The sequence below is a fragment of the Zonotrichia albicollis genome, chromosome 36 (genome assembly GCF_047830755.1).
Source record: "Zonotrichia albicollis isolate bZonAlb1 chromosome 36, bZonAlb1.hap1, whole genome shotgun sequence".
Taxonomy (NCBI): domain Eukaryota; kingdom Metazoa; phylum Chordata; class Aves; order Passeriformes; family Passerellidae; genus Zonotrichia; species Zonotrichia albicollis.
Genome location: NC_133854.1, coordinates 446,972 through 459,468, shown reverse-complemented (window position 1 = coordinate 459,468; position 12,497 = coordinate 446,972). Strand labels below are relative to the sequence as shown.

The window sequence follows — 12,497 nt, the reverse complement described above, 5'->3', positions numbered from 1 at the left end:
CCAATTTTGGGTTCATTTGGGTCAACTTTTGGGGCCTTGGTATGGTACAGTTTTGGGTCAGTTTGGGTCAGATGTGGGGATTTTGTGTCAATTTTGGGAGTCCTGAGTTCAATTTTGGGTCAATTTGGGAAAATTTGGGGGAAATCCGATCAATTTGGGTCAATTTTGGATCATTTGAGTCAATTTTTGGGGGGTTGGGTCAATTTTTGGTCAGTTTGGTGGGGTTTTGGTCAATTTGGGCCAATTTTAAAACTTTTGGGACTATTTTGGTGGTTTGAGACAATTTTGGGTCAATTTTGGGTCTGGGGGAGTGGAAATTTGGGGAGTGGGGGGGCAATTTTTGGGGTTTTGGGTTCAATATTGGGTCAATTTTGGGGTTCTAAATTCAATTTTGGGGGTCCCGAGTTCGATTTTTGGGGTTTTGGGTCAATTTTGGGTCGGTTCGGTTCCGTTTTGGGGTGGGGGGAGGGGCCGGGGTCATTCCTGGGTCAGTTCCGGGCGTGGGGGAGGGGCGGGAATGGGGGGGGGGGGAGGGGAGGGGAAATTCCGCCCCTCCCCCACATCCGGAGCAGGTGCGGCCGCCCCTCCCCCACCCCCCATGGCCCCTCCCCACCCCCCATCGCCCCTCCCCCACCCCCCCATGGCCCCTCCCCCACCCCCATGGCCCCTCCCCCACCCCGCCATGGCCGCGCCGCCGCTCGGACCCCCCCTCACCTTCATCACCTTCCTCATCCTCACCCTCCTCATCCTCCCGCCGGAGCCCGGTACCGCCCTGGGACCCCCAAAAACCCCCGAATTCACCCCAAAACCCCCCGGGACCCTTCCCCAAAAAAAACCCCAAAAATTCCCCCAAAACTCCCCTGGGATCCCCGGAAATCACCCCAAAAACCCCCGGGACCCTTCCCCAAAAAATTCCCAAAAAAACCCCAAAAATCCCCCCAAAACTCCCCGGGGATCCCCGGAATTCACCCCAAAACTTCCCCGGGACCCTTCCCCAAAAATGCCCCCCAAAAATCCCCCGAATTCACCCCAAAACCCCCTGGGACCCTTCCCAAAAAAATTCCCAAAATAACCCCAAAAATTCCCCCAAAAATTCCCCAAAAACTCCCCGGGGATCCCCGGAATTCACCCCAAAACTTCTCCGGGACCCTTCCCCAAAAAAAACCCCAAAAAAACCCCAAAAATTCCCCCGAATCCCCCCAAAACTCCCCGGGGATCCCCGGAATTCACCCCAAAATCCCCCGGGACCCTTCCCAAAAAATTCCCAAAAATTCCCCGGGGTTCCCCGGAATTCACCCCAAAACTTCCCCGGACCCTTCCCCAAAAATGCCCCCCAAAATCCCCCGAATTCACCCCAAAAACCCCCTGGGACCCTTCCCCAAAAATCCCCCCCGGGACCCCCATATTTCCCAGAATTGACCCCAAAATCCCCCAAATCCCTCCCAAAATCCCCCGAATTCACCCCAAAAACCCCCGGGACCCTTCCCTAAAACTTCCCCCAAAAAAACCCCCAAAATTTCCCCCCAAAACCCCCAAGCCCTCCGAACTGACCCCAAAATCCTCCCCGGGACCCCCAAAATCCCAGCAATTCACCCCAAAACCCCCCTGGAACCTTTTCCCTAAAAATCCCCAAAATTCCCCCCGAATCCCCCCGGGACCCCCAAATTCCCCCTCCGAACTGACCCCTAAATCCCCAAAAGTCACCCCAAAACTTCCCTGGGACCCTGCCCTAAGAAACCCCAAAATTTCCCCCCCAAAAAATCCCCAAAATGCCCCAAATTCACCCCAAAACCCCAGGACCCTTCCCCTAAAAACCCCCAAAATCCCCTAAAATTTCCCCAAAATTTCTGGAATTGACCCCAAAAATTCCCCCCCTGGAACCCCCCCAAATTACTGACTTTATTAATGAATAATTGCTGATTAATGACTAATTAATTATTTATCCCCTGCCCACGCCTCTCTGTCCCAGCCCTTCCTGGGGTCTGCCCGGGAAGGGGAAATTTAATTTTAATTTAATTTAATTTAATTTAATTTAATTTAATTTAATTTAATTTAATTTAATTTAATTTAATTTTAATTTATTTTATTTTATTTTATTTTATTTTATTTTATTTTATTTTATTTTTTAAATTTTGGGTTTTTTATTATTAATTATTAAATATTAATTAATTAAATTAATTATCCCAGCCCATGCCTCGCTGTCCCAGGCCCTGCTGGGCCGGTACCGGGCCAGGGGAGGGAGGAAATTTAAATTTAAATGGAATTAAATTGAATTTATATTGAATTTAATATAATGTACTGATTGATTATTAGCTAATTAACGATTAATAATTAATTCCAGGCCATGCCTCGCTGTCCCAGACCCTGCTGGGCCGGTACCGGGCCGGGGTCCGGCCGGGGGGAGGAAATTTAAATTTAAATGGAGTTAAATTGAATTTATATTGAATTTAGTATAATGTACTGATTTATTATTAGCTAATTAACGATGAATTCATTAATTCCAGCGCATGGCTCGCTGTCCCAGACCCTGCTGGGCCGGTACCGGGCTGGGGGGAGGAAATTTAAATTTAAATGGAGTTAAATTGAATTTATATTGAATTTAGTATAATGTACTGATTGATTATTAGCTAATTAATGATTGATAATTAATTCCAGCGCATGGCTCCCTCTCTCAGTCCCTGCTGGGCCGGTACCGGGCCGGGGTCCGGCCGGGCGCCCCCGGGGGGGGCCCCGTGTTGGTCACGGTGGGGCTGGAGCTGGCGCAGCTCGTGGGGCTGGTACGGAAACGGGGAATTGGGCAAATTCGGGCAAGGTCGGGAGGCTGGGAAATTTCAGATTTTTTAAAAATTTTTTTTAAAATTTTTTGGGGGGTTTTTTGAATTTTTTTTGGATTTTTTTGGATTTTTTTTGAATTTTTTTACAATTTTTTGGGGGTTTTTAAAATTTTTTGGGTTTTTTTTTTAATTTTTTTTAAATTTTTGGGGTTTTTTAAAATTTTTTTTTGGATTTTTTAAAATTTTTTTTTAAATTTTTTTTTGGATTTTCAGGGATTTTTCGGGGCATTTTAAAGGGATTTTTAGGGGGGTTTTGGGGAGATCTAAATGGGATTTTTGGAGGGAATTTGGGGGATTTTTTTTGGGGAAGTTTTGGGGATTTTTGGGACATTTTAGGGGTGATTTTTGGGAGGGTTTTGGAGCATTTTGGGGGGATTTTAAAGGGATTTTTGGGGATTTTAAAGGGATTTAAAGGGATCTTTGGGGGATTTGGGGTCTTTGAAAGGGATTTTGGGGCATTTTGGGGGGATTTTAAAGGGATGTTTGGGAATTTTTGGGGATTTTTAGGGGAATCCCAAAAAAACCCAAAACCCCACAAAAAACCCCCAAAATTCCAATTTTTTCCCCCAGGACGAGAAGAACGAGGAGATGACAACCAAAGTTTACCTGAACCTGGTGGGGTTTGGGGCAAATTCGGGGAAATTCGGGAAAATTGGGGGAATTTGGGGAATCCTGGAGGGGTTTGGGGGATTTTGGGAATTTTTGGGGCAGATTTTGGGGTGAATTTGGGGTTTTTTGGTGTGAATTTGTGGGAATTTGGGTTTTTGGGGGTGGATTTTGGGATTTTGGGGTGGCTTTTGTGGAATTTGGGGTTTGTTTTGGTGTGAATTTGTGGGAATTTGGGGTTTTTTGGGGAGGATTTTGTGGAATTTGTTTTTTTGTGGTGTGAATTTGTGGGAATTTGGGTTTTTTTTGGTGTGAATTTCCGGGAATTTGGGTTTTTTGGGGGTGGATTTTGGGATTTTGGGGTGGCTTTTGTGGAATTTGTGCTTTTTTGGTGTGAATTTGCAGGAATTTGGGATTTTTGGAGCGGGTTTGGGTTTGTTTGGTGCGGATTTTGCAGAATTTGGGGTTTTTGGCTGGGGTTCTCAGGGGTTCGGTGGTTTGGGGGTGAATTTTGGGTTTTTTTGCGCTGAATTTCCAGGGATTTGGGGATTGATTGTTATCATTATTATTAATTAATTGTATTTTAGTTTAATTTTGCGTTTTCCGCAGAGCTGGCGCGACCCCCGGCTGGCCTGGGACCCCCGGCAGCACCGGGGGGCGGCGGCGCTGCGGCTGCCGGCCGAGAACATCTGGCTGCCAGATGTGGGGCTGGACAACAAGTGAGGGCAATTCCTGCGGTTTGGGGAAATTTGGGAATGTTAGGGATTTTTTTGGGATTTTTTGGGATTTTTAGGGATTTTTTTTGGATTTTTTTGGGATTTTTTTGTGATTTTTTTGTGATTTTTTTGTGATTTTTTAGTGATTTTTTTGGGATTTTTGGGATTTTTAGGGATTTTTTTGTGATTTTTGGGGTATTTATGGGCACATCTGGCTGCCAGATGTGGGGCTGGACAACAAGTGAGGGCAAATCGGGGCAGTTCCGGGGGTTTGGGGAAATTTGGGAATTTTTAGGGATTTTTTTGTGATTTTTGGGTATTTTTAGGGATTTTTTGGGGGGATTTTGGTTATTTTTGGGGTATTTTTGGGGTGTTAATTCAGGGTTTTCTCCCCCCAGCAACGACGGAGAATTCGGGGTGTCCCTGGGGGTTTTGGGGGTGTTTTATTTGGTTTATTTTGGTTTTTGGGGTGGGTTTTTTTGGGTGTTTTTAGGGATATTTTTGGGATTTTTTGGGGGGGATTTTGGTTATTTTTGGGGTGTTTTTGGGGTGTTTTTGGGGTGTTAATTCAGGGTTTTCTCCCCCAGCAATGACGGAGAATTCGGGGTGTCCCTGGGGGTTTTGGGGGTGTTTTATTTGGTTTAATTTGGCTTTTGGGGTGGATTTTTTAGGGATTTTTTTTTGGATTTTTTGGGGGGGATTTTGGTTATTTTGGGGGTATTTTGGGGGTATTTTTGGGGTGTTTTTGGGGTGCTAATTCAGGGTTTTGTCCCCCAGCAATGACGGAGAATTCGGGGTGTCCCTGGGGGTTTTGGGGGTGTTTTATTTGGTTTATTTTGGTTTTTGGGGTGGATTTTTTTGGGTGTTTTTTTGGTATTTTTAGGGATTTTTTGGGGGGGATTTTGGTTATTTTTGGGGTATTTATTTCGGATTTTCTCCCCCAGCAATGACGGAGAATTCGGGGTGTCGCTGGGGGTCCGGGTGTATTTTATTTGGTTTATTTTGGTTTTTGGGGTGGATTTTTTAGGGATTTTTTTTTTATTTTTTGGGGGGGATTTTGGTTATTTTTGGGGTATTTTTGGGGTGTTTATTTCGGATTTTCTCCCCCAGCAATGACGGAGAATTCGGGGTGTCGCTGGGGGTTTTGGGGGTGTTTTATTTGGTTTATTTTGGTTTTTGGGCTGATTTTTCTGGGGTATTTTTGGGTGTTTTTTAGGGATATTTGGGGGTATTTTTGGGGTATTTTTGGGGTATTTTTGGGTTATTTTTGGGGTATTAATTTCGGATTTTCTCCCCCAGCAATGACGGAGAATTCGGGGTGTCCCTGGGGGTTTTGGGGGTGTTTTATTTGGTTTATTTTGGTTTTTGGGGTGGTATTTTTTAGGGATATTTTGGGGGTATTTTGGGGGTATTTTTGGGGTGTTTTTGGGATATTTTTGGGGTATTTATTTTGTGTTTTCTCCCCCAGTAACGATGGAGAATTCGGGGTGTCGCTGGGGGTCCGGGCCATCGTCAGCCCCGACGGCGCCGTCACCTGGAGACCCCCGGCCCTGTTCCGCAGCCGCTGCCCCATCCGGGTCCGGAAAATGGGGACAATTCCGGGGAATTCGGGAAAATTTGGGAAAATTTGGGAAAATTTAAGGGTTTTGGGGGAATTTTTGGGGAAAATTTGGGGGATTTTTGGGCTCGGTTTTGGGCTGAATTCCCGGGATTTGTGGGCTGAATTTTGGGTTGAATTTGGGTGATTTTTGGGCTGAATTTTGGTCCTTTGTGGGTTGAATTTTGGGTTGAATTTGGGTGATTTTTGGCTGATTTTTTGGGTGAATTTGGGTGATTTTTGGGCTATATTTTGGGTTGAATTTGTGCGATTTTGGCCCCTATTTTGTGCTGAATTTGGGTGATTTTCAGGCTGAATTTTGGGTTGAATTTGGGTGATTTTTGGGTGATTTTTGTGCTGATTTTGGGTGATTTTGGCCCGTATTTTGGGTTGAATTTTGGTGATTTTTGGGTTGAATTTTGGGCTGATTTTTGGGTTGAATTTGTGCGATTTTTGGCCCGTATTTTGTGCTGAATCTGGGTGATTTTTAGGCTGATTTTTGGGTTGAATTTGGGTGATTTACAGGCTGAATTTTGGGCTGAATTTGTGTGATTTTGGCCCGTATTTTGGGTTGAATTTTGGTGATTTTTGGGTTGAATTTAGGGCTGTATTTTGGGTTGAATTTGTGTGATTTTGGCCCGTATTTTGGGTTGAATTTTGGTGATTTTTGGGTTGATTTTTGTGCTGAATTTTGGTGATTTTTGGGTTGAATTTCAGGCTGAATTTTGGGTTGAATTTGTGTGATTTTGGCCCGTATTTTGTGCTGAATTTTGGTGATTTTTGGGTTGATTTTTGTGCTGAATTTTGGTGATTTTTGGGTTGAATTTCGGGCTGTATTTTGGGGTGAATTTGCGCCATTTTGGCCCTTATTTTGGGCTGAATTTTGTCCTTTTTGGCCCGCAGGTGTCGCATTTCCCGTTCGATTGGCAGAACTGCTCCCTCAATTTCCGCTCGGGCTCCTACGGCCCCGCGGAGCTGCGGCTGCGGCCGGGGGGGCCGGGGGGGCCCTGGGGGGCGCAGGTGGCGCTGCCCCCCGACTTCCAGGGTGAGCCGAGGGCACCCAGGGCATTTGGGTATTATTTGGGGATTTTTTGGGATTTTTTGGGGATTTTTTGGGATTTTTTGGGGATTTTTGGGGATTTTTTGGGATTTTTTTTGGATTTTTTGGGATTTTTGGGGGATTTTTAAAGGGATTTTTGAGGGGTTTTGGGGCCCTGGGGGGCGCAGGTGGCGCTGCCCCCCCCGACTTCCAGGGTGAGATCTAGGGGGAAATACCGGCATTTTGGGGCATTTGGGATTTTTGGGATTTTTTTCGGAATTTTTGGGGGATTTCTTAGGGATTTTTAAGGTATTTTTTAGGAAATTTTAAAATATTTTTTTGGATTTTATTTGGGATTTTTGGGGGAATTGTTTGAGGATTTTTTTTTTATTATTTTTAGAGGGATTTTTTGGGGGGATTTTTAGGAATTTTTTGGGGATGTTTTGGGATTTTTTTGGGGGATTGTTTGGGATTAATTTTGATTGCTTTAGAGGGGGGGTATTTTTCTTTTTTTTGTTTATTTTTAGGATTTTTTTAAGGATTTTGGGGGACTTTTTTAGGGATTTTTTGCAACTCTTTTTTTTTTTTTTTAATTTTTTTTAGGGATTTTGGGGGACTTTTTTAGGGACTTTTTTGCAACTCTTTTTTTTTTTTTTTTTTAATTTTTTTTAGGGATTTTGGGGGGCTTTTGGGATTCCCAGGTGTATTTTGGGGGTTTCCAGGTGTATTTTAAGTGGGATTTTTTTGTGGGGTTTTTGGGGTTTTTTGGGTTTTTTTGGGTGGATTTTTGGGGTTCTCAGGTAACTCACCTGTCCCCCCCCAGAGAACGGGCAATGGACCCTCGTGCACCGCTCGGGGGGTACCTGGGGCTCACCTGGGGCTCACCTGGGGCTCCCAGGTGTATTTCGAGTGGGATTTTTGTGTTTTTTTGTGGTTTTTTTGTGGTTTTTTGGTTTTTTTTTGTTTTTTTTGGGTGGATTTTCGGGGTTCTCAGGTATCTCACCTGTCCCCCCCCCAGAGAACGGCCAATGGACCCTCGTGCACCGCTCGGGGGTACCTGGGGCTCAACTGGGGCTCACCTGGGGCTCACCTGGTGTATTTCGAGTGGGATTTTTGTGGATTTTTGGGTTTTTTGGGTGGATTTTTTGGGTTTTTTTGGGTGTCTCAGGTAACTCACCTGTCCCCCCCCCAGAGAACGGCCAATGGACCCTCGTGCACCGCTCGGGGGGTACCTGGGGCCCCCCGGGCTCACCTGTGGGCGTCTCCTTCCACCTGGTGCTGCAGCGGAAGCCGCTCTTCTACCTGGCCACGGTGCTGGTGCCGTGCGTGCTGATCACGCTGCTGGCGGTGGGCGTGTTCCACCTGCCCCCCGACGCAGGTGAGACACCTGGGCACACCTGGGTGCAGCTGGGTACACCTGGGCACACCTGGGTACACCTGGGTACACCTGGGTACACCTGGGATACACCTGGGTACAGTTAGATACACCTGGGATACACCTGGTGCCGTGCGTGCTGATCACGCTGCTGGCGGTGGGCGTGTTCCACCTGCCCCCCGACGCAGGTAAATACACCTGGGTACACCTGGGATACACCTGGGTGCAGCTGGGTACATCTGGGATACACCTGGGTACACCTGGGTACACCTGAGATACACCTGGGATACACCTGGGTGCAGCTGGGTACATCTGGGATACACCTGGGTACACCTGGGTACACCTGGGTACACCTGGGATACACCGGGGTGCAGTTAGACACACCTGGGATACACCTGGGATACACCTGGGATACACCTGGAGTTACCTGAGATACACCTGGGTACACCTGGGTACATCTGAGATACACCTGGGTGCAGCTGGGTGCAGTTAGATACACCTGGAGTTACCTGGGCACACCTGGGCACACCTGGGCACACCTGTCCCTGTGCCACCTGTGTCTCACCTGTCCCGTTACCTGTGCATTGCGTGTCCTGTCAGTGTCACACCTGTGTCTGTCACCTGTCCAGGTGTTCTCACCTGTCTGTTACCTGTCTCACCTGTCCGTTACCTGTCCAGGTGAGAAGATGTCCCTCTCCCTGTTCGCGCTGCTGACCCTGACCGTGTTCCTGCTCCCATTGGCCGTTACCTGTCTGTTACCTGTCTGTCACCTGTCCGGGTGTTCATTACCTGTCCGTTACCTGTCTCTCACCTGTCTCACCTGTCTGTTACCTGTCCGTTACCTGTCCAGGTGAGAAGATGTCCCTCTCCCTGTTTGCCCTGCTGACCCTGACCGTGTTCCTGCTCCTATTGGCCGACAAGGTCCCGGCCACGTCGCTGCAGGTGCCGCTGATTGGCCGCTACCTGACGGGGACGCTGGTGCTGCTCACCTTGGTGGTGGCGCTGAGCGTGGGCGTGCTCAACCTGCACCACCGCTCACCTGGCACGCACGGCATGCCCGCCTGGGCTCGGCAGGTACGGGCACACCTGGCACAGGTAAACATGTGAAAATCCCAAAAAAATCCCCCCAAAAACGGGGAAAATACAGCCAAAAACGGCCCAAAACTCACCTGGGCACAGCTCAACCTGCAGCACCGCTCACCTGGCACGCACGGCATGCCCGCCTGGGCACGGCAGGTACGGGCACACCTGGCACAGGTGAAAAATGCAAAAAATCCGGGGAAAAAACTCCAAAAAATGGGGAAAATACAGCCAAAAACGGCCCAAAAACTCACCTGGGCACAGCTCAACCTGCACCACTGCTCACCTGGCACGCACGGCGTGCCCGCCTGGGCACGGCAGGTACGGGCACACCTGGGACAGGTAAAAAATGCAAAAAATCCGGGGAAAAAACTCCAAAAAATGGGGAAAATACAGCCAAAAATGCCCCCCCCCAAAAAAAAAAAATCCAAAAAAAGGCCCCCAAAATTTTCAAAAAATCCCAAAAAGTTTTGGGGTTTCCAGGTGGGAATTTTCGGGTTTTTTTTCCAGGTGAATTTGGGACATTTTGGGGTTTTAAATGTAAGTTTTGTTTTCTCACCTGTCCCCTCCCCCCCCCCCCCCAGGTGTTCCTGCAGCGCCTCCCGCCCCTCCTCGGCCTCCGCCCCTCCCCCCCGCCCCGCCACGCCCCCTTTAGCCCCGCCCCCGTCCTGGCCCCGCCCCCTCGCGCCTCCGACGCCTACTTCCTGCGCCGCCCCTCCCCCCCCGGCCCCGCCCCCCTCGGGACGGCCCCGAAACCGGCGGAATTCGCCCCAAAAGCCGAATTCGCCCCGAAATTGGCGGAATTCGCCCCGAAATTGGCGCCGGAGCTGCGCGAGGCCGCGGCCGCCGCTGCCGCCATCGCGGGGAGCCTGCGGGAGAGGGAGCGCAGGAGAGAGGTGAGAACACCTGGGGACAGGTGAGGGCACCTGGGGACCCAAAACACACCTGGGGACAGGTGAGGGCACCTGGGCACACCTGGGGACAGGTGGGATACACCTGAGATACACCTGAGCAGACCTTGGATACACCTGGGATACACCTGGGATACACCTGGGCACACCTGGGCACACCTGGGATACACCTGGGATACACCTGGGATACACCTGGGCACACCTGGGCACACCTGGGATACACCTGGATACACCTGGGCACACCTGGGGTACACCTGGGCACACCTGGATACACCTGGGATACACCTGGGCACACCTGGGTACACCTGGGATACACCTGGACACACCTGGGCACACCTGCAGGGGAACTGTGGACATTTTCCCCCCATTTTTTGCTCGATTTCCCCCCTTTATTTTCTGTGTTTCCCCCATTTTTCCCCAATTTCCCATTTTCCCCGGTTTTTTCTGCGAATTTTCCCCATTTTATCTCATTTCCCCCAATTTCCCCCCCAAATTTTGCTGGCTTTTTGCGTTTTACCCCATTTACCCCCCATTTCATCCCATTTTCTCCCCTTTTATCCAGTTTTCCCCTTTTCCCCATTTTCCTCCATTTTTCACCATTTTGCCCTGTTTTTTCCCCGATTTTCTCCTTTTTTTTTGTTTTTGTCCATCTTTTTTTTGCATTTTTCCCAATTTCTCGTGTTTTTGCCCCGTTTCAGGCCCAGGACGAGTGGCGGATGCTGCCCATGGCCCCGCACAGGCTCTGCCCATTTTCCCCCATTTTTCCCCCATTTTTTCCCCATTTCTCGCCCGATTTTCTCCATTTTTTTTTTGTTTTTCCCCTTTTTTTTCCCAATTTCTCGTGTTTTTGCCCCGTTTCAGGCGCAGGACGAGTGGCGGATGCTGGCCATGGCCGTGGACAGGCTGTGTCTGTGGGCGCTGCTGGTGCTGACCGGGGGCTGCGCGCTGGGCACGGGGCTGGACGCGGCGCTGCACCGGCCCCCGGACACGCCCTTCCCGTGAGCCAAAATCCACCAAAATAACCCCAAAAATGTCCTCAAAATGTCCCCAAAATATCCTGAAAATATTGCCAAAAATATCCAGAAAATAACCTTAAAGTATCCCCAAAATAACCTTGAAAATATCCTGAAAATAACCCAGAAATGTCCCCAAAAAAACACAATTTGGGGACTTGGACGCGGCGCTGCACCGGCCCCCGGACACGCCCTTCCCGTGAGCCAAAATCCCCGAAAATAGCCCCAAAAATATCCTCAAAATATCCTCAAAATATTCCCAAAATATCCTGAAAATAACCCAGAAATGTCCCCAAAAAAAACCCAATTTGGGGACTTGGACGCGGCGCTGCACCGGCCCCCGGACACGCCCTTCCCGTGAGCCAAAACCCCCCAAAATAGCCCCAAAAATGTCCTCAAAATGTCCCCAAAATATCTCCAAAATATCCTGAAAATATTGCCAAAAATATCCTGAAAATAACCTTAAAGTATCCCCAAAATAACCTCAAAAATCCCCCGAAATAACCCCAAAAATGTCCTCAAAATATCCCTAAAATATTCCCAAAAGTTTCATTAAAATAACCCCAAAATATCCTGAAATTATTCTGAAAATATCCTGAAAATATAATAATAATATTAGAAAAATGTCTCCCCAAATATTCCAAAAATATCCCTAAAATAATCCTCAAAAAACCCCCAAATATCCCCAAAATATTTAAAAAAAATCCCAGAAATAGCTTAAAAATTTATTTAAAAAATAAATTTAAAAAAAATTTTAAAAAAATCCTAAAAAAATCTCTAAAATAACCACAAAAATATCCCAAAATTGCCCCACAAAAAACTCCCCCAAAACCCCCACAATTTCCCGGAAATATCCTCAAAATATCTGTAAAATATCCCAGAATTATACCCAAAAGCCTGAAAATAACCTAAAAATATCCCCCAAAAATATCCTAAAAATATCCCAAAAAATATTACAAAAATTTCCCAAAAATATCGCTCACTATATCCCCAAAGCAGCCCCAAAAATCCCCAAAATATCCCGAAATTGTCCTAATATATCTTAGAAATATCCCCTGAAACCCAGTCCCGATTTCCACCCCAAATTCCCGTCAGGATCCCCCAAAAAATCTTAAATAAATTCTGAACCCCAAAATGGTCATGTGTTTTTTGGGGGGATAAATCCCGTGAGCCTTTGCGTGATTTGGGGGGATAAATCCCGTGACCCTTTGCGCTAAAAGGGGGGGGAATAAATCCCATGAGCCTTTTCGGTAAAAGGGGTATAAATCCCAGAACCCTCCGCGCGTTTGGGGGGGGGATAAATCCCAGCGTCCTCCGCGAGATTTG

General features: G+C 47.7%; 1 protein-coding gene across 7 annotated transcripts; it reads left to right on the top strand.

The window, feature by feature from the left end:
• Positions 1–661: 661 nt before the first annotated feature.
• On the top strand, positions 662–12,089 carry CHRNB1 (cholinergic receptor nicotinic beta 1 subunit). Of its 7 annotated transcripts, none has more exons than XR_012577708.1 (11): positions 662–764; positions 2,656–2,777; positions 3,405–3,449; positions 4,050–4,159; positions 5,625–5,733; positions 6,657–6,798; positions 7,985–8,170; positions 9,018–9,241; positions 9,832–10,143; positions 11,020–11,249; positions 11,295–12,089. XR_012577708.1 is itself a non-coding variant. In XM_074531529.1 (11 exons), exons 1-11 carry the CDS (start codon positions 683–685, stop codon positions 11,530–11,532), a joined length of 1,473 nt encoding a protein of 490 aa, XP_074387630.1. In that variant the 5' UTR covers positions 662–682; the 3' UTR covers positions 11,533–12,089. The 7 variants fall into 7 exon arrangements, 6 of the variants coding, with proteins under 6 accessions (XP_074387630.1, XP_074387628.1, XP_074387626.1 ...); XM_074531529.1 differs by having other exon boundaries at positions 11,020–11,115; positions 11,488–12,089; XM_074531527.1 differs by having other exon boundaries at positions 11,020–11,115; positions 11,330–12,089.
• The last annotated feature ends 408 nt before the right edge of the window (positions 12,090–12,497 follow it).

Coding starts and splice junctions, on each gene's coding strand:
- CHRNB1 (XM_074531529.1), top strand. CDS start 683: ATGGCCGCGCCGCCGCTCGGACCCCCCCTCACCTTCATCACCTTCCTC. Junction 5,734..6,656: donor GCAGCCGCTGCCCCATCCGG/GTCCGGAAAATG, acceptor TTTGGCCCGCAG/GTGTCGCATTTCCCGTTCGA. Junction 8,171..9,017: donor CCACCTGCCCCCCGACGCAG/GTGAGACACCTG, acceptor TTACCTGTCCAG/GTGAGAAGATGTCCCTCTCC.